Here is a 21,087-nt window from a genome sequence, read left to right as displayed (position 1 = left end):
GACCAATACAATGTCAGTTCATTAGCACGTTCATTCAAAACGCTTCGCTATTGGCTGGAGACTGTCGTCGTCATCAACAGGTGTCTAGCAGGTTGTCCGCCCATGGCAGAGGGCTGCTGAGGTGAAGTGACTGCAGTTTTTATTTTTGTTTTTTATTTTTGTGTAAACACCAGCACTGTTCTTCGGTGACGCTTGTGTTCGCGACAACGTGTTTGCTCGTGTTGTTTACTGTGACAGGCATTAGCTTTAGCTTTAGCTTCATGCTAGCTGAGTAAACGGACAGCGGTGTTTTCATGTGGCCTAAAAGAAATAAATATTAAATATTAAAATATTATGTTTGAAAAACTTAGGGTGGAATTCGCTATATTTTCCAGGACTAAACTAAACTAGGTACTTGACATGGACCTGGCTGCAGACAAAGACGCCGTCTGACCCGCTTGTTGTATACTCGTTGTCTGCTTGTTCACTTGTTACCAGTCAGAATGTTATTATAGATATCTGGTGTTTTGTTCTGGATTAATCCAGTGGTTTTAACATAAAATAGATTTCACTTGATTTATCCATAATTGTATTCCAGGTATCTACAATGACATTATGACTAGTAAGACCTGCTCATTAACTTGAATGGGAAAACTACTTGAAGATATTATATTTAGACTGGATGGAAATGTTTTAAAATTATGTTTTCTCTCTTTTATTTACAGGGTAGTTGTACAGTATGTTGGGGCTAAACATTTATTTAAAAAAAAAAAAAAACTTAAAATTTCCATTTTTGTTTCTCAGGGTCAGTGTGCCACGAGCTTTGCCAAACACACATCTCTCTGTTTGAATGAGAGGAAGAGCAACAGTCCCCCGTTGAACAAGGCAAGGCAGCCCCAAACTCAAACATCTCAAAGAAAGAAAGAAATTATGCCAAAAGTTTTTGTTTGCTTCCTGGACGCACTGGCACATGATCAAACCTAAGCGTTCCACACAAACACAACATGCTCTCTGGTCCCTAACATGTTTTCAGGATTTGTATAGTTTAGGCTCTACAGGTATGACAGAGGGGAATCGGGTACAATAATTGAAGACTGATTATACAAATGTGCCTGGAACCGATTTTTCTAATTGTACTTCATCTTCCACAGAGATTGACACACCTTTTTTATCAGAAATCAGTTTTTTGTTGTGATAATTGACATTAAACACTGGAGGGAGCAACGTCTCAATGTTTCTTAAAGCATGTTTCTTGGCTCCTCTGTCTTTGTTTCATTTCCTTGCAGCTTTGCTGGGCAGGACAAAGATTCAAGGAAAAGACGCATGTGAAGAAAACTTGCATAAAATTAGTGGAATTGGGATTCACCACAAGAATTTATCATCATTGCTTCTTATACACTTTATTAGTTAGAATATTGACAAGTGAAGTAAAGTGTCCGTCTGTATAAAAATTTTTTTTTTTTAACCTAAAACAGAATGTGCACAATTTTTTTTTTTTTAAGGCTACAATAGAATTGTGTAATAATATCACATATCTGAACTTTTTTGTTTTCCCAGTCTTATAGTATTTACAAAATACCTATTTATTATTTTGTTTCATTTCTCTTGTTGGGCTTGTTTTCTTCTGGGCAGTATTACAGTTTGACAGTCGACTGTGTTAGCTGCAGCAAAACAGAACATATTCAGAGCAAACGTGATGTTTTAGTTTCATACACAGACACATCGTCAGTATGTTGTTTGACATTCCGACACTATTGTACTGTGGACTCAGATGAGAGAAGAAGAGAAAAAAAAAGCAGGTAAAGGAGAGATGGAGACAGTGAGTTAAAAATACTGTGGCAGCTAAAAGGAGAGAAGCAGAGATGCAGAAACGGAGAATGAGAGGAGGAGAAACGGAGACCAAGCTACAGCGAGCAGGAGATAAAAGTGCAGGGGGAGAGCGAGCGAGCGAGCGAGCGAGCTGCTGTAATCCAGTGAGTATAAATGCGAGCAACAGAGTGGAGCAGCGTCAGTGTTAAGGATGGGAGATGAAGCGCTGTCGCTGTCCTCCGCTTTGACACCACATGGAGCATCCTTCAGCCTGAGCAGCAGCAGCAGCCGCAGCAGTCGGCAGGATGACCAATCCGCTTGCCCTCTGCTGCTTCCTCCTCTGTGCTCACGCTGTCCGTCTAACAGCTGGTAAGTGGACTGGACCTGCAGACGGCAACTTCTCTGCCACACTTCAGCGCTGTTTGTTTGGTGTAGAGTATTTACAGATGGTTTCTGTGTGGAGGCGACCGCTGTGCTTGTCTTTGTTGATGTTTGTCTCATGATGATCTCTCATTGTTTCCCCGTTTGTTTTTCATTCTGACACTGATTATCTACTGAATATTTTAACCCTTAAAAAAAAAACACACACACATTTGAGGTCTTTCAGTTTCAGTGTGTTTACCTGCATTTTCTATTAATTGAACATCCAGACACTAAAGTCTTAACAAGTTAATATTTTTTGAGGAAGCTAAAGGTTTTCAGGCAGAAATATGTAGAGTGTTGTTGGTGTGCTGACATGTGCAGGGAAGAACACTGAGATTGTTGTCAACATCAATTGTGTGATCAATTTTATTACGCTTGACTGAAGGTAACTCATCACTTGTATTGGACTTCATTAATTTAATGGTGTGTGTGTGTGTTTTTGTGTGTAGGGCTGTGCATTTGTGAGGACCAGCTTGAATTTTATACCAGGGCAGTGAGGACGCATCAGTAATGTAGGGATATTGTTGGAGGGTTAGAAGGTTCAGACCAGGTTTTATGGTTCAGGCTACAATGTTTAGTTCCGATGTTTAAAATCACTGTAATGGGGTGGGGCATGTAACAATGACACCTGTACAAACATTCGTCTTGATGATTCTTGTTCTTTAGATAAAGCACTTTGACGAAAAAAGTAAAAAACATCTCACTAACTGTTTCCAAGCACATCTAATGGTCTTCATCAGCAAATGGAGTTTGCTCAGATGTCGTCCTTTATAGTCGAAGTTCTTTACTAAGGTCATGTGACAACAGCTGAGGAAACTCCACACACTGACACAGACTCCTAGCTCAGCTGGAGGAAAAAAAAAACTAAGGGGAGCTTAAGTTGAAATTTACATTTCTGCCAAAAATGATGATGGTTCTTCATCCAAACAGCCACCCTGTCACTAGTTTCCATTAAGGATGAAAGTCATCTTGCAGAGCTGGGAGCACTGTACTTAATCAGAACAAACCAATAGTCCCCTTGAATCCTGTTCATATTGCACGGTTAGTGTCCAGTTACAGTACAGGAGGAAGTGTCCTTTATGAAGCAGCTAGACAGAGAGGGTGGAGGGCAGGATGTTAACCTGGTAATTTAATTGCATGTTCCAAACCATACTTTTTTTTTTTTTTTTTTTTTTTTTTTTGCCATAGCGATAATCTTTCTCTGGACTTAACCATGCATCAGTGGTGTAGAAAGAGGTTGTTGTCATTAGATCATTAAATACATTGTCAGTGAATGAAACCCAGGGCTTTTCACAATTGTACAGTATGCATCTTTGTGTTTGTTAGAGGGTTGCAGCGAGGTGACAGCAAATTTTCCCCTTGGGGTCCTTATGCAGGTGACACAGTAATGATGAAAATAAAGGAAACCAGTGTCTGCCTGGAAACTAAGAACATATCAAGAAACTCAGAACATTTTATCTACTTTGTAAAGTTTCCAGCAGTGCTGGTTGGAGGTATTTCCCCTTGGGGATGAAAAGTCCATTGTCTGACTGTGACCCATTTTGGTGAAGGTAATCTGTACTTTAAAATGATTAAATGCTTGTGCTTGTTGAAACCACAAAGTGCATGGATGTTAATCCCAAAGCAGAATTCACATATTTTCAGCCCATGATCTTAGGAGCATCTGTCTAGATTTTGGATTATGAATGAATGTCCCCTCACTGTTAGAAAACTGAGGCAGCCTGGAGCTGTTCCACTGATGGTAAGTGATACAACCGTTCTAACCTTTACAACTGTTCTTTCAAAGCACCCTCAGAAATGGACCTAAAAAAGATAAAAATGTTTAATTTTAAAAAATATATTATTTAAATGTAAATTTGCTGCTGTCATTACATCATGGCCTCTGAGGGCCCTTTTTAGTTTAATTTTGTGCAGCAGAGGTTTAATTGATGAATTCACATTAAGCCCCATTATTTGCTCCATTTACTTTTCAGCTGAGGATGTTTTGTACATATTAATTGCAGGCTTTTAAAAAATCCTCATGTGTTTTGAAAAAAAATGTTTCTCTAAACTTGTTTGTTGTATTTTACAGAATGGTTTGACATTTTGGGGAATTTTTTTTTCTAAAAGTAAGATGTTCATTGTCAGCATTTCAGCTTGCAGAGCTGGAGCCAGGGTGTGGTTAGCGTAGCTTAGCATATAGACTGGAAGCAGAGGGAGAGAGCTCAAAGCTACACCTGCTGCACCTCTGGAGCTGAATGAGGAACATGCTGTGTCATGTTTGCTTAATCCTTCTACAAAAATCAACATAAACACTGTGCAGGAGCCATTTTGGTGAAGTGTAATGACTCTTTGCAGAGTAATGACGTCTCATAATCACACTGAGGTTGCCAGTTTTTATTCAGTATGACCAAAGTTAAAACTGCTATAGCCAGGGATGCTGAGGTGCTGCTTGGGTTTAACTCCCTCTGAGACTCAAACCTGTTGTCAGCTTCAGCAGTGATGTAGCTCAGTGGATGTCAGGGTCTGTAATTTGTGCGTCATTTGGTACACCTGACTGCTCCTCTAGCACCATCATTAGAGTGAAAAACAAATTCATCAAGTAATTTTTGTCTAAATATTCAGAGCTTCTGCTTATTCTGCAGATACATTAATGAGTAATTGTTGGATGTGTTGGTAGGTGCATTTTTTAGCTTTAGGCAAAGACTGGCTGTTTCCCTTTGTCGGTGCTGTGCTCATAATGGGAATAAATTTCCCAAATGTTGAACTCTTCCTTTAACAGACGGTTACAGTAGTTTCATATTTTATATATATATATTTTTTTTCTTTCCTGGGTATTTTCACCGGAATGTCAGGTGCAGTTTGAGAATTGCACACTTTTTTTTTTTTTCTTCTTAGCACTGGAAAGGAGTTCCTGATGTTTGCAGGATGAAAGGAATTTCATATGCCAGTTCTCTTTTAGGAAGGGTTTTGCCCTGGAGTTTGGCAGCTTGTTAGCCAGATGACAGATGTGGTTGCCCCGAATATAGCACTGAGCTCTGTGATCAAAGATCAGTATTCACGTGAGGTGAACCACTCGTTTTTTTTTGTTTTTTTTTCCTCCACCCATTCAGAGCAGCTTTTGTTTTACCAGACGTCCACCATGCCTGATGCACAGCAAAGCAGCACCAGTTGAACTCCTTTTTATATTCTTTCAACTTGCGGCCGATGTGTTTGAGAGTGGAGCCTTTTATCTGACAGTGGGGCAAACTCTCTGCCTTCTGTAGTGGGAGAAATGTACAAAGAGAGCTAGTTGGCTGGATAAGCCAACTTTATCTCCTTCAGCAAAGACAACACAGGACATAGAATATCAAACACTTTACAGTACACAACCCTCTATAAAGGCGAAGCTGTGGAGTTGTCACTTTAAAATAGGGCAAAATCAGCCACAGTTCACGGCCCCACCTAAGCTGAGCTGGGACAGCGGTATCACTCCTCACTATCTGATTTCACCAACCTTAATCTCATTCCTAAATATGCTTTCCCTCATGATAGCTTTCTGGTGTTACTGTAAATCAGTTATTGTGTGCGAGTGCTGCATCACTTCAGTGTTTTGAGTTAATCTGTCTGCCAGAGAGAGAGAGTGTGTGTGTGTGCACGTGTGTGCGTGCATGAGCTAGAGCGCGCGCTAGAGCTTGGCAAATGGCTGGCTCTTTAGATAAAACGCTGGAGGGAGGATTAAGAGGAAAAACATGGGAAAAATAATCTGCGGGCAGGCTGACGTCATGCAGTACAGGCCATGGTTGTAGAGGTGAGGCCAACTGCGGTGACATCTGAGTGGCTCCCAGCAACGACAGGCTGCCGCTCTGCAAGGTGCCTTTGGTCCCGGGCCCACGTGTCAGAGGGCAGGCGGTCGCCAACCACACACTGTCCGTTTCAGTAAATGGGGCTGGTTTCAGTAAATGTCAAATTAAAAATATGCTTTTTGCACATTTTTGAATCGTGAATTTAAAAACTAAAATCTCTCATTTATGCATTCAGACTTTTAGCTCAGTACTTTTTCAAACCCCCTTAGGCAGCGGTTACAATTTCGAGTCATCTTGGCAGTTCCCATCTAATCTGACACAATTGTGAGAGGAGCTGCAGGACAAGTGGGATAAACTGCACAAATCCAGGTGTGCAGAGCTTAAAGAGACTCACTTGACACCTCTTCATTTTGGAGTTATTGAGTGAAGACCACAATGGAAATGGAAATACAGTTAAACCTATAAACCACAGTGAGATGTGTGTATAAGTGAAGCATGCTAAATGGTTTACAGTTTTCAGTGAACTGGTTTTCCGCATGAAAAAAAACAAAACACATTTCACTTAGGTTTTTATGTAAGTTAGTGTCCTGCATTAATACAGTAGATGGCTTTCAATTTGCATTAACCCATTTAATCCCGCTGCCTACAGCGCAGCAACACAGAAACCTCAGCCTGGTGTAATTACTGGTGCTCCTGGGGATTAGTGCATCTCCACAGTGAGATGTGTGAGTGGGTGGCCTGTTTGTTAGCCCAGCAGGAGTCAGGGTCAGCCCGTGGCTCACTGTCAGTATGCTTCAAAGCAGCTGTCCTTAATGATGGAGTGATTTTTTAAAAATTTATTTATTTATTTATTTTTTTACACTTTGCTGTTTCAACAGCACCAAATAACGCTGACCTGCTAATCTACCTCACAGGAACCATCGGGCCGTAAAGAAACGCAGCAACTGTACATTCCTGCTAAATTTAATCCCACCCTCTCCGAGGGCTACAGTCCGTATTAAATATTCAAGTGTTAGGTGAGAAATGTGGAGGGAAAAGTCTGTAATGGAAGATTTTCTCTCTATAAACTTTGTGAAGACTTCCTCAGTAATGTAAAGCTGCTGCTGCTGGGGACACATTGTTTGGTGCCACTGCATGAACTGAATTATTGTCCCACACTGTTTGACGTTTGACCTGTAAAATCATCAAAAGTCATTCCCCTTAAGGTTATCAAAGTCTTCTTATTCCACACACTGTGATGGAAAACATATATTTTCTGTGTTACTGCAGCTCTGCCTTGAATCTATATGATATGTAGGCTGAGAATATCAAACACAAGCCTCCACATTTTGTGGTTGTATCCCAGCAAAGAGATTTTACACCAAAATTCAACTCAGTAGGTTTGAGACATTCAGAAACAACTCAGTTTTAAATTAATTTAAAGTATTAGAGCCACATTAAGTAAAAAAGAAAAGTCTTCATTTAGGATTTCGAGGATGAGGTTGAAATGCTGAGATTAAGGTTTAAATACTACATACATTTTGTCTTTATTCTCAATATTTTCACGTTATTCCCGAAACGCTTAAAAAAAAAAAAAAAAAATTCTTAAGGTGGCCTGCGTCTTCGTCACACCTGTTTCCTAATGCAACCTGCTCCTCTAAAGTTCTGGATTTTTCCACCTGCTCTTGCAGCACAGTTTAATTTTTCTTTTTTTTTTTTTTTCAGTCTTTGTTCTCTGTGCACCCTCCACATTTCTCTTTGCTTCTGACCTTCCTCACTTCCCAGTTTTATGTGTGTCATGCTTTTCTCTTGCTTTGAGGTATGTCTCTGTGTTACATATTCAGCATGAAAATGTACTGCTTTCCCTTTGTAACCAGTCCCAGTATATCAGCTCCTCATTTCCATGAGGAAAGTTGCCATTAGCAACGGCATGCAGTGCCTGTGCAATGCAGTACAGACATTTCTTTACTAATTTGACCTTTTCCCGTTTGATTACTAAAAGATCCTACTTGATTTTACTGGAACATAAATGCACACACATACATGAAATGTTAATTCAGTATTGTCAACAAGCGGCTTTTATAAAACAGCACTACTGGTTCCACTGTATCCTACAAACTGGGATATCTCCTCTTCTTTTCCTTTTCGGCTGCTCCCTTCAGAGGTCGCCACAGCGAATTATCCGCCTCCATTTAACTGATCGTTGCTACTTCCTGCTCCACAACAGTCACCTCTTCTACTCTGTGCTCTCTAACATTTTCCTCATTCATCAACTCTTCAAAGTACTCCTTCCATCTTTCCATCACACTTGTGGCACCTGTCAACACATTTGCATCCCTGTCCTTGATCACCCTAACCTGCTGCACATCCTTCCCATCTCTGTCTCTGTGCCTCGCCAACCTGTACAAATCCACCTCTCCCTCCTTAGTGTCCAACCTATGATACAAATCCTCATATGCCCTTTGTTTGGCCTTTGCCACCTCTACCTTCACTTTACGCTGCATCTCCCCAAGTACCCTCCTACCTGTCTCCCTGATCACTTTAGCTGTAGCTGTCCAGTCATCTGGAAGAACCTCCTGACCTCCCAGAGCCTGTTTCAGCTCCTCCCTGAAAGCCACACTCTTCCTTTTTCAACTTCCACCACTTGGTCGTCTCTAATGTGCATTATACCAGTGAAAATGCAACAGTGGGTCTGACTGCACAGTCAGTAGTGGAAGAAGTGCTCAGAACCTTTACTGCAGTAGTAGCAGTACCACACCAAAACACTTGTCTTTCATTCAAATCCCACTTAAGTAAAAGTGCAATCAGCAAAACGGCTGTACTTTAAAATGTCAAAAATAAGTATTAATGTGCCTCTGAATGTTAATGATGTTCTATCTGGTGGTCCTGGATGAATATTCCTGCTGCATGCATGTATGTGTTGACCTTTACTGCTGCAGTTACCGCTCAAGAGCTGTAAAAAGTACATCATCTGCTTCTGGAGTGTAGTGGAATAAAAGAAAAAAATGCAAACACTCCAGCTGAGTACCTCAGATTTATACTTTAGTATAGTAGTTGTAGTAGTAGTATGTTCTGCTGCTGTCATAGAACTCTTAATTTTTTTGCTCAAAACACTGAAGAATTAGCCACCTGATGCCCTCCAACTTTCCCTCCATTTCCAGTCACCTGACCTCCCCCGCCCACTCGGTCACCTGTTGCTGTTTGATGCCAGGTGTACCAAACTGGCTTTAGGTTTTATTCTCTGCCTGTGCATTTGGGTCCTGTAATCTATGAGTGTGTTGTCCGTTGTCACAAACCAGGCAGTGGCCCAAGTTGACCACTTTGCAATTTTTGTTTTCCATCTTTTGCTCTCATGTTCTGCTTTTACTTTTCCTGCTCTGTTTGTTGTGTCTCTGGGGAGTCTTCTAATGGAGGTTTTACTTTCTAGGAGCTCATTAGAGCAGCCTCTAAACAGGCAGCTCTTCATAAAACCTAATAAGACCCTGGACATGTTGTAAGCCGAATGTTGCTGTTGTCCGCTGCTCTTCTTTAATGATTGGTTGTTCTGCTCTGCATGTTTTTAGCTGGTTGAATTTGTCGTTTCTTACACGTACGGCTTTAATGTTTCCCTCCTGACGCATCATGACGTGACTCAATCTTGACTTGAGAGCAGCAGAGCAGGAATAAGCTGACTGCACTAAAGCCACATGACTGTTAACTGTGAAACTGCTGAGTGCAGGTCATCGGTGATGCCTTCAGAGAGGGTTGTTTTGTGAAAACTTAACATACAGTTTATTGTCTGAGTCATGCAGCAGCAAAACTTCCAAATGTCTCCTAATTCTCTTTTTCAGGTTATTTAACCGTTTCCACAGAGCCTCTTGCTCCTGTTGTCATTGGAGACACAGTCACTCTGAAGTGCAATTTCCGAACAGATGGAAACCTAAGAGAGATTGTGTGGTTTCGGGTGAGTGCTTACTGCAGTACAGGATGGAGCAGTGATGCTATATCCTACAGCACAATTTTTTTTTTTTTTTTTTTTTTTTTTTTTTGGTTAAATCAGTTTGTTAAGCTGTAAAATGTGATTAAAGGTAACACAGCATTGCCTTTTGACTGGTAAACCTGAAGTAAATCTCAGTCCATGGGTGTGTGTGTGAGGAGTGGAGGAGGGAGGTTTTTTATATTTTTTTTTTTTTTTTTTAAATCAGTCTAACGTGATAGGAAACATGATGTCTGAGTTTTGGACTGCGGCTCACATAAAACAAGCCGTTTTGAGCCGAGATGAACCTTTTTCCATCTACTCAAATGTCTGACATTTTTATGTGAATTATTTATATCAGTAATATAAAAAAAAATTGAATAATATCTTGCCCTGCCACAAAAAATTACTTTTAATGTAAATTGATGTTTTTCCAGGAGCTGAGAGAAAAGCATTGCTCATGCTTACTGAATATTTTACCTCATGTCTGCATGTCACAGCTGCTGCTTCCAGACTCACTGGTGCTGACGTACGTTTCCCTCTCAGGTGGCTGAAGGAGGCAGCGCCAAGCAGAAGATTTTCACCTATGATGCCATGTACAACACCAGCTACTCCCACATGGAGGACAACCGCAGGCGAGAGGACCTGATCTACCAGTCAACTGTGCGGTAAGGCAGGGTGCTTTCCTGCTTACCTTGACAGTTGGGGGAGCAGGTGTAGGGAGAGGTCAAATCCTTATCCCGTAGGATTTTTCTGATCTAACGTGAAGAATGTGAAATGTTAAAATGAGGGTCTTTGTGTACATAAACAGGCTTCCCGAGGTCCAGATGGAGGATGACGGTCTTTATGAGTGTCATGTGGGGATCTATGACAGAAGATCCAGGGACAAAGTTATTCTAGCCTCTGGCAGCATTGTCCTCACTGTCATAGGTACTTGTTTATTTGTGATGGTTCATGAATTTTAAGTACGTATTATTAGAGGAAAGGTCAGAACTTCCACACGCAGTCTCACAACAGTCCAGTCCACTGTCATTTCTTTCCTACTGTTTCATGTGTCTCGGCTGATATTTACCATTTTTAAATGCTATTTATGACATTTGATATTCTCCTTGTATACCGTCTTTCTCTAAAGCTTGTTGCATTACATTCATGTTGAACAGAGCATTTTCACAGAGCTGCTGTACAGTTCTGGCGTTTGTGTAACATATCACTTCTGCTGCAGTGACTATGTGCAGCTTCCTGAAGTCTTGGCATCACAGTGAGGTTTGGTACCACAGCACAGAAAGCTGTGTTTGTGCCTTAGTCCTCTTTGTATTTTCTCTGCAGTACCTCCCAAGTCTATCTCTGTGGTGGCGGCCAACAGTCCGACTCCTTTCAGCCGCTACGAGGCCCAGAACTTCACTCTGGTTTGCATTGTTGCAGGAGCAAAGCCAGCTCCCACGGTGAGATGGAGCCTTTTTACTCTTTCTGTCATGAGGGACTCGGCCTCCATTATTGAATTTGTGTCAGTGGTTTGTGTGCTAGAAAGCAAAGCTTCATCATCCATTCCTCATTTATGATCATGGAAGTGCCTAAATCTTTTAGAAATCGTGGTGCAGTGAAGAAGGATGTTCCCGCAGCACGATGAAGGTCGGGACAGTGCTGGATTTGAAGTGTTCAGTGGACACAGAAAAAAAAAAAAAACAATGCTCTCGCCTGATGCTGCCTGCAGCAGCTTGGTGGGTTGAAATGAAAAAAAGCTATTTACAGCTTTGCTCTCTCCCCTCTGTGACCTCTTTGGAAAATGCATTGGGAATTAATATGTGTGGATTAGAGAACAGCTGCATATGTGGTAAAATAAAAATCCAGCGGAGAGTGGCTTCACATCTGGAATGAGACAGCAGTGAAATGGAGAGAAGCAATATTACTCTACATGTAATCATAGTCTTGATAGAAATGTAATAAAGTAGGGTTCTGTTTTCGATTTTAAGGAGGTTTATCTGCTGAACTGGACTTCCTGTCCAGCAGCTGTCAGTTTAACCAGGGTCACCGCTGCAGAGCACTGGGTTGTTGTGCTAAATAACCGTGACCGCAGAGACCAGTCTGTCTGGCCACGTGTTCTGAGCAGTAACCACGATAAACGCAGCAGCTGTAGCTCATCCGCTGACTGGCTGAGACCCGTAAATGCAGTGTATGAACAAGAGTACAGAGGCAGTGGTTTTGAATGGGGATGGTTTATGTTTTCATGTGTGGATAAAATTAGAAATAATGGACAGAAAATATGCAAGTGATGTAGTCTGAGGTAAGAACCTGTGTTGTCTTATGAAAGTAGGTACATAAATATTTTGTAAATGTACAATTTGACAGTAGAAAATCCAGGAATATCCTGAAATATCAAAAAGATGCAGCAGCAGCAGGAGAAGTCGGAGGAATAATCGCAGCAACAAACTCTGTGTACTGTTCAGTGCTCTCAGTGTATAGAAGCTCAAAGACAAATGCCAGGCTTCCAGAAATAACACAGGGCTGGAATAAATAAGGTGATTACTAATAAAGGCACAATGTGCAGCTTATGGAATACAGTCCTGCAGAGCCGTCACCTTGTTCCTGACTCTGCAGGTGTTTCTGCTTGTTTCTGTCACATGTTGTTACAAGGATTCATAAACAACATCATTTCCCTTAAATAAACTTGTTGCCGGGTAGAGGCTGATGGATGAAACACTTTATGTACTAGTCAGATGGTGAGATCCAGTTAATCTTAATATTATAAATGCAGTGAGTTAGTGTGACTATCGCACTCACATAAAACCATGTCTCTCTGCTTGTCAGGTGTACTTCAAACGTGATGGCGAACTTATTGATGTGGTGCCAACGCCGCAGTCTTCCCCCTCAGGAGGAGAGCAAAAACGGCCCACAGGTCAGGAAAAGGGCCAGGGTAGGATCCGGGCAGGGCTCCAGAGATCCCCAGTTCTCACCAGTCGAGACCTCGATGACACCAAACTCCAGAAGTCCCTGTCCCCACTGGAAGAAGAGGGGAAGCTGGCTCGGTTGGGCCAAGACGGGCCCGAACAGGGCCAAGAGCAGAGCTCTAAGTCCGAGACTTTGCCGACCACCGAGGTGATCCCAGAGACGGTCGTGAGCCGGGAGTTCCCCCGCTGGGTCCAGAGCAGTGATCCACTCTACTACTTCCAGCACCGCCAGCGGGCGGCAGGTGACGGCACCACAGAGGTGAGAGCCATGCTGACCTGGAGCCTGAACCCGCAGCTTGACAACGAGGCTCTGTTCAGCTGTGAGGTCAACCACCCCGCCCTGTCCATGCCCATGCAGGCCGAGGTCACACTGGGTAAGACAAATACACAAGTGGAACAGAATTATCAGCATGTGGAAAGCACAACAGCCTGCGGTTTCTTAAATCCTCAGCTAAATGCAGCCCCCAGCTCAACATCACATCCGTCCAGTATCACCACATCCTGTTAGTCTCTTTTCATCACTGTTGCACCAAAGCGGCTAATTCTCAAAATCCCAATAAACTCAAATTCCATGTGATGAAAAAGTTGCAGTGATGATTAAGAATAAAGACTCAGGGGGTGTACTCAGAGTGAGGGATCTTGTGGCTGGAGCAGTGAGGGGCAGGGGTCAGTTTCCTTAACACACCATCACTCAGGTCACCCGCTTATGATGTAGAGTCCAGTGTGTCCCCAGGAGTCCACACTGTGTAATGACATCTGTTAGGATCCATTAGGGTTCAAACGGCACTTTTTGTGCACAAATCCAGGGCTAACAAGAGTCCACTAAATGCATTCTTTCAAATGAGAACTATAAACAGCACGCGGGTCACACTGAGCCTTCAGCGTAGTCTATTACAGGTGGACATGTGCTGAATGTCTGCTGAGCAGGTGGGAACATCCTCAAGCCCTATCTCCATAACATGACCTATTATGACTTTGCTGTTACTCAGACATATGAAAGTTGAGTTTCTTATGGTACAACAGTAGCTTGACATGTTTTATTCATTTTTAACTTTTCTACCAGCTGCTCCCAGAGGACCCAAACTGTTCATGAGCCCCAGTAAAGCCAAGGTGGGTGACACGGTGCGGATCACGGTGCAGGGCTTTCAGCTGGGACCTTCTGCAGTAAGTTTCCAATACTGTGGATTTTTTTTGTTCAAATTCAGAAAATGTGACCAAAGGGCAGCAGACATTTCTAGTGGAAAAGATGTGGACGGAATAAAAACGACACTCTGCTGAACGCTTCTCAGAGTACACACACAGGTTTTTGGATTGAGTTCCTTCCTTCCAGGCACCAGTTGGTTTCACTTCTTTCTTTCCACTTTGAAAATCAACTCACAGACTTGAGCTAGGTTTTGTCGTGTGGTACAGTGGAGGCTACAAGCAGGGACAATGTTAAAATTCTCCACAGTGGTTCAAGGTAACTCTGCAATGGTGGGTTTTCAGCTGCTATTTGGCATTTTACTAAAATGTGTGTGCGCAGTGGTATTTACATGTCTGAAACAGCATGAGACATTCAGTTAGTTCAGTTCACCTGTACTCTAACTGTACTATGTATTACTATATATTCATGCACTTTTTGATACTGTAAACACTTCTTGCTTACTTTTTGAATCGAACGCTTCTACTTTTAGAGGAATATTTTCACATCTGAGTCCTTGTTCCACTGACTGTAAGGGTGGGGATGAATTTCTGTCGTGCACTGAGCACATTTGAAGTTGAGTGCTGGAACCTTCAGAGTGGTGTTGAGCAGATCTGAGTTTCCCCTGAGTTTGCACAGAATGTAAATAGATCATTTTCACGTGGCAAAGAGACGGTGCAGCAGAGCTCCATAAGGTGGAGGGAGACATTTTAGATGGATAACATCTGTAACAGCTGGTTTTAGTGTAACTACATCTGCTTCAAAACTGTAATATATTTACCAGTACTAATAGGTACAGTCCAGTCCTGGTGACGATCTGAGTTCTCTCTCAGTTCTTCTGATGTTTCAGGCTTGACTCGGAAAACTGTTCAGGAACATTAGGCAAGTGTAAATAATTATTGTATGAAGGTATCCTGGTTATGTAGATATGTCTCTTTTGACCAACACTTTATTATTAGTTTGGTTAGCTTTAAGAGAACCTGTACCAGGATGTGCAGAGCCTCGGTACTGAGGATTTCAGAATAAAAGCCTCTGATATGAAATCTGTATTTTTCTCAGCAGATGCGATCGTTGTTTCTCAGTGAGCAGCTGTTGAGAAAGATGTGCGTTCCTTCAGCTGTTTCTCTCAGCTCACTTTCTATCCTGATCCCAGACCGAGGTCTTCCCAGAGCCCATGTTCACCTGGACCCGGGTGGGTGGACGTCTGCTGGATGGTAGAGAGAAGCACGACGGCAGGGAGCTGGTTCTGGAGAGAGTCCCCGCTGAGCTCAACGGCTCTATGTTCCGCTGCACAGCCCAGAATCCCCTGGGCTCCACAGACACCCACACCCGCCTCATTGTGTTCAGTGAGTCTCTCTCTCTGTGTGGGTGTGTGTGTGTGTGTTCATAATTGTTCAGTGCTCTCAGTAATATTTCTTTATTTATATTTTTTTGCAGACAACCCAAGACTGAAGAAACCTTTTATTGGTGAGTTCTGCTAAATTTAAACACATTTCTAACGTGTTAATCATACAGAGCCCCAAAGTGTGCAGTAATCAATTAACTAATCAATTTTAACCTCATGTCAACACATTAATGAAAAAATAAAATATTGATGAATGTGACATTTGCTTAGAAACTGAGATTTGCCATAAATATTTTTTTGTCTTGATGTATCAAATTCATAACACAGAGTACAGGATACATTTAGAAGGTGGGTTTTTATTCCCAGAACATTCATATTTTATAGATCGTGACACTAATATTTGTACAATATTTAAGATTTAGTGATTTTTGAAGCAGAATCTTTTGCCTTATTCCCACCAGTGGCACCAGATTTTGATTTACCTTTTAATCATTTAATAAAAATATGAACAGGTTTTAGTTGACATTTTGTCTTTTTTAGCTGTTATCTATTTTTAGTAAAAACATTTTTTAGTCTAGGTAGTGACAGTGTCATTTTTTTTTAAATACATCAGCATTTTAAGGCTCCAGCTGTTGCCTTCTTTGTTGTGTACAGTTAGTGGTGACAGGTGTAACTGTCAAATGATTCTGCGGCCGATTTGTTCACACTGTGACTAAAATCCTGTCCACAGTGTTTAGTGGGAGAAGATGTGCCGACGGATGACAGTGAACATCTGTAGGAAGGTTTAGAGGTTGATGGAACATACTAATTCCTTTCGACAGTGACACAAACCGTATCCCTGCTAGGTGTAAACACTTTAAGGCTCCTGAACACAATCATCAGTTTGGTGTATGTCTGTCTTCTTTGTGTGCAGCCACCGACACTGCGGTCACTTGTCGCTCTGTCACATTAACCCCCATGTTGCTGCTGCTGAGCTTCACCTGCGAGCTGACGTGACCTGAGGTTCTGCTGTTCCTACACACACTACCACCACCACCACCACCACCCACATCTCCCGGAGGACCCCACTCTTTAATGTCCCTGCTACACCCAGCTATTAACAGCACCGCGGGAACATTAAAGGAGCAGCAGGACCTGAGTCTTGGAACAGAGATCCAGGTGCTGTGCAGGATGCTGCTGTGCACTGACTGATTACTATGTCAGGTGCTCAAACTGTCTCACACTGAAGGAACTCTGGATTGCACTGTGGCTAATGTCTGTGGGGTTCCTATTAGCTCTAAGGGTGTTAATGGTGTTGGAGAACAGTGGTTCTAATAGGCTGTTGGCTGACCAGTCAGTGTACTTGTTACTGGAGTGAACATCATCACGACCCTCACCCAAACATGTTTGTGTAAGCAGAGATAGAATACAACAAATACTGTATGTGTGTTTAGGTTAATAAGAGGCCCCACACAGTGAGTGCTGCAGCAGTGGTGCTTTACTTAAAGCCGTGTCCATGTGAACATTATTTTACAGAATCACAGACTGAGGCCCATCACCAGTCCTCCTCCTCCTCCTCTTTTACACGCAACCCAGACTCAGCTCCAGAAAATCTCATCTGATGCCAAACCAAAAGCCAAAGCTCTGCACATTAACAAGTAAGTTTCACCAAGTTGAGTCAAATTTAACATGAAGCATTGGTGAGTGGGATGTTAACACTTGTCCTTTAGAGGAGAACTGGTTAGAAAGAACATGGGCTTGTTAAAAAAAAAAGGGCTGTTAAATAAAAGTAGAGACACATCTGCAGACCTGGAGGTCTGTGATTGTAAAAGGCAGAGACAGTGACAAGCAGCTCCAGTGTGTGAGGAACATTCTGCCTCAAAACTAAGAATCTCTTATACACAAAATACAATAAAGGCAGTTTGTTACATTCACATATCTGTTCTCCATAATTAATTAATACAGTATGTACACTGGTTTATAGCATCTGTATATATCTTTATATTTGTCTATTCACAAACATACAGAACAGCTGCTGCTACAGTTGTCCTATGACCTCTGAGAAGCAGTGTTAGTGATTTCTACATTTACACAGACTGACGCTACCTTGCATCTTTCTTTCCACTGTCCTGTTTATGTATGTGCTCTATCAAGCAGCAGGTCATGTGACTAAATGCAGCAGCAGACAGGTGTTTGCAGAGTCCCTTTACTGCTGCTTGTCAAACGCTTAAAAAACTGAGGCCTAGAAAAAGGAGTAAAAACCTTCTCAGGTTGTAAGAAAAGTTGATTCTTCAGACACGTCCGCAGGAAAGTCCCGGATCAGGACTCGAGCAGTAAACAGTCCTCGTTCTCTGAGGCGGGCAGCATGAGCTGCTGCTCATAGTACAGGCTCTTGGCGTAGTTGATTTCTTGAGAGATTTTGATGGCGAGACTCTCGGTCTTCACATGGACCTGTGGAGAGGATTGTTACATGGTTAATAACAGGGAGGAAACACCGGTGCTAGCTTAGACAGGTGATCAGTGCTAGGGAGTAGGAAGAAGTATGAACATGTCCAATGTGTTCTGACCCCCCACGGTAACCAATCCTGATCTGGCCTGTCCTCTCTCAACGACCACAAGCTGAAAGTGGTCACATTCAGGCGAACTCTGACTTTGAACTGAAGTAAGACAACACTCCTCTGTGTCACTGTGCATATAGTAGACCTTTTCACTGGGTGAGACAAGGCGCACTGCTCTTTCAGCCTGAGGTTGTTGCACTGGGACTCACACAGTTGCACTTCAATAAACTGGCTACAATCGTACGGCGGCCAACAAGGGCAAACGTGCCGCAATGGCTGAACGCTCCAAATACAGAAATGCCCCGAAAAACACATGCAAGAGAGAAATGCTGCACATTCATGGAATGGAAGTGCGTCAGGTCTCTAAGAGGGCCCCTGAACTGAGGAATGCTATGAGTTTGGCTAACTTTTAGAGAGGTGACATTAAAAAAAAAAAAAAAAAAAAAAAAAAAGGTACACTTTCCGTTTATTTCTTATTAAAACACTTGGCTGTCATCTTTTACAGTATTAAGAAGCACAGTATTAGATGACAGCCAACTGTTTAAAAAGGAAATAAATGGAAAACATACCTTTTTTTTTTTTTTTTTTTTCCACCTCTCTAAAAGTTAGCCAAACTCTGTTCATAGTGTTCCCCTAAAGACCTGGCGCACTTCTGTTTCATGAATATGCACCATTTGTCTCTTGCATATGTTTTCGATATTTGTAGCGTTCGGCTGTTGTGGGGCGTTTGCCTGTCGGCCACCATACAATCGGACTTCTGCGCTAAGCTGGAGAAAGAGGAAGATGTCCTTCCTAATCACTATTTAGGGCCCTATATAGGGAGTACGTCATTTTGTATTGGTGTCCGAATCACTAGTAACTGAAAAATTGTTTCCTCAAAATTTCCCACAATGCATTGTGAAAAGGTAGTGAGCAGCGATCACAGACATATAAAATACGTACTGTACATATGTAATTTATATGGCTTGTGTCTGAAATCAGTCCCTACTCCCTAAGGTATACCTTAACCATCTGCTCATAATTTTCAGCTACAATCTTGAATTTACGTTTATAACTTTTGGGAGTTTCCACCATTTATTTCATCCATGCAATGCACAAGTCTATTCTGCCGTCTAGAGACCATCTTTGCTCATTACTTTTTACCATGCATTATGGGAAATTTTAAGGGCACACATTCAGGATACTACAACATCATCGGTGACAGGAGAAACTGAGTGCACTCTACAGTCCACTGTATAATGACTGAGGGGTTATGTGTAGCTCAACTTAAAAGCAGCCACAGCTGCAAACATCTCGCTCACGACCGACAACTTCAAGCTCATTATCTTCTGCTATTTCTCGCCACTGCAGCTTTGTAGGAAAATCCCTCTCAGTCTCTGTGGAGGCTACACATCTGACTGGTTTGTTTTGTTTCACAGCTGGAGAAAACAAACTAAGCTCAAACTAAAACTTCAGTGACTGAACAAATCAGATGTGGTTAGGGATTCAGAGGCAGCAGAAGCAGCTTTTCGCTCCCAGTGTTTCAGTAAATAAAGAACCACACAAACTCAACTAGGAACTAAAAGTCCCTTTTTCCATTCCTGCCTCCACTGCATCTGAAAATCCTCGAAGACAAAGGCAAACTGGACCAGAAACAACAACAGCAGCAGCGTAATGCAGTTTTTACACTTGGAAAACACAAACGGTCATTATTACTGGTGTTTGTGTTTAATGTGGTGTAACTCTGAGTCGGACATAATGAAAGTGTGAAAACACCAGCACCTCTCCCCAGTGACGATCTGAGTTTGATGGTTATTTCTGTTTTAGTGTAACCACCGTGAAACTATCAACAAATAAAGTTTAAAGTGTGACATTTCCACCACGTCCCCATCACTCTATAAGCTCCTGCTCTCTGAAAATCTGATTCTCTTCAGTTTTAACATTAACAGCATGAAAAAAAGTGTGTCCTACCATGGGCTTCTGGTGGGAGGGGCCAGGGATGGCCACGCCACTGCTGGTGCTCTCAGCCTTCTTGGTGAGCTGCAGGTACACCTTCCCATGATCCTTAGAGACCAGGCAGTGGTACAGGTCATCGTATTTGACCTCCAGGAAGATGGCCTCGCGGTCCACATAGTCCCCTGGCTTCAGGAAGTAGACCACCTTGGAGGAGATGAGGACGCAGTAGCTGTCGATGGCCTCCACAGCGATGAAGCTGGTGTGGGGGACGGACAGAAACCAGCTCAGTGTGATGGAAGTGCAGGTACTCAGCATTAGAGAGACACACAGAAATGAGCGAGACTCACAACTCAGAGTGGATGTTGTCCGTCAGGTGGAAGAGCTGCTCCTGCCCGTCAGCTTGCACAGCCGAGTACCGAGGCAGCAGACCCTGAGGTCCCTTACAGCAGCGAGGCTTCCGGACCCGCTGCACACTGAGCCTGAACAACGCAGCAAGAACATGCACTTCACACTCAGTACACCCAATAACAGGACTTCATAGACAGAGTACAGGTAACAAACTAGACCCACCTGTGGTTACTGAGACTAGCCATGTCCCGCACGGTCTGCGCTGTCTCTGACGCGAAGTCCAGAGCTCCGGCCACAGGTTTGGTCACTGTGCCGACAAGACCTTTACCCAGGCCTGAGAAGAAGCCGCTAACTCCGCCCTCTGTCTTCACCCCCTCCACTGTGGAGGTGATGATGCTTGTCATGCCGCCGATGATTCCTGGGGGGGGGGGGGGGGGGGGGTAATTAAACACAGCACTGACCACAGCCCCTGACACTGTTGCATTTTGAACAGTATATCATTAAAATAACTTGTTCTACCTTGTATGTGCACAAGTAACCAATACATTTCTCTATTTTCATTGGGCTGACATATTTATCTACACACTTAGCAGCAGCTGTCTGCTCCCCAGTGTTTTAGGTGTTCATTTCAACACCCACTACATGAGGATTCTGCCACCCACATGTAACAACTGTAAACAGAGCAGACTCCAGTGTTCCCAGTCCGTACCGTGAGCCAGTCCATGGATCCCTGCCACCAGGTGCTCTCCACTGGTGGCTCCATGGTATCTGATATACTCTCGCTCACTCTGGTGCCGGGTGTCCATGGTTTTCCCCAATCCATCGGATAAAGTCCCTGCAAACTGGCACACAGAACAGCATATTCGATCTTCACATACTTTTAAAGGT

The 21,087-nt window shown here is 42.7% G+C and overlaps 2 protein-coding genes across 3 annotated transcripts in view; one reads left to right on the top strand and one right to left on the bottom strand.

The window, feature by feature from the left end:
• Positions 1 to 90: 90 nt before the first annotated feature.
• LOC113146030 (immunoglobulin superfamily member 21-like) lies at positions 91 to 16,569 on the top strand. The gene is made up of 11 exons (XM_026333229.2): positions 91 to 121; positions 784 to 2,157; positions 9,785 to 9,897; positions 10,456 to 10,577; positions 10,721 to 10,839; positions 11,236 to 11,351; positions 12,715 to 13,228; positions 13,918 to 14,018; positions 15,188 to 15,380; positions 15,472 to 15,501; positions 16,293 to 16,569. Exons 2-11 carry the CDS (start codon positions 2,094 to 2,096, stop codon positions 16,373 to 16,375), a joined length of 1,455 nt encoding a protein of 484 aa, XP_026189014.1. The 5' UTR covers positions 91 to 121; positions 784 to 2,093; the 3' UTR covers positions 16,376 to 16,569.
• A 152-nt stretch (positions 16,570 to 16,721) lies between these two features.
• The window catches only part of vps13d (vacuolar protein sorting 13 homolog D), a 45,342-nt gene continuing 40,976 nt past the window's right edge, over positions 16,722 to 21,087 (bottom strand). For both annotated transcript variants that reach the window (XM_026333219.2, XM_026333221.2), the window contains exons 65-69: positions 20,909 to 21,041; positions 20,422 to 20,617; positions 20,199 to 20,330; positions 19,867 to 20,107; positions 16,722 to 17,809 (exon numbers count right to left, since the gene is read on the bottom strand). In XM_026333219.2, the coding sequence (XP_026189004.1) occupies positions 17,678 to 17,809; positions 19,867 to 20,107; positions 20,199 to 20,330; positions 20,422 to 20,617; positions 20,909 to 21,041 (834 nt within the window). In that variant the 3' untranslated portion in view covers positions 16,722 to 17,677. The remainder of the gene's footprint in view (positions 17,810 to 19,866; positions 20,108 to 20,198; positions 20,331 to 20,421; positions 20,618 to 20,908; positions 21,042 to 21,087) is intronic.

Source organism: Mastacembelus armatus, chromosome 7, assembly GCF_900324485.2.
Source record: "Mastacembelus armatus chromosome 7, fMasArm1.2, whole genome shotgun sequence".
In the NCBI taxonomy this organism is placed as follows: domain Eukaryota; kingdom Metazoa; phylum Chordata; class Actinopteri; order Synbranchiformes; family Mastacembelidae; genus Mastacembelus; species Mastacembelus armatus.
The sequence above is the reverse complement of the archived record's forward strand: the minus strand, read 5'-3'. Positions and strand labels throughout refer to the sequence as shown.

Excerpts from the sequence above, each read along its gene's own strand:
- LOC113146030 (XM_026333229.2), top strand. The coding sequence starts at position 2,094 with ATGACCAATCCGCTTGCCCTCTGCTGCTTCCTCCTCTGTGCTCACGCT. Across the intron at positions 2,158-9,784 it reads CGCTGTCCGTCTAACAGCTG|GTTATTTAACCGTTTCCACA; the intron begins GTAAGTGGACTG and ends TCTCTTTTTCAG. Across the intron at positions 10,840-11,235 it reads CATTGTCCTCACTGTCATAG|TACCTCCCAAGTCTATCTCT; the intron begins GTACTTGTTTAT and ends TTTTCTCTGCAG.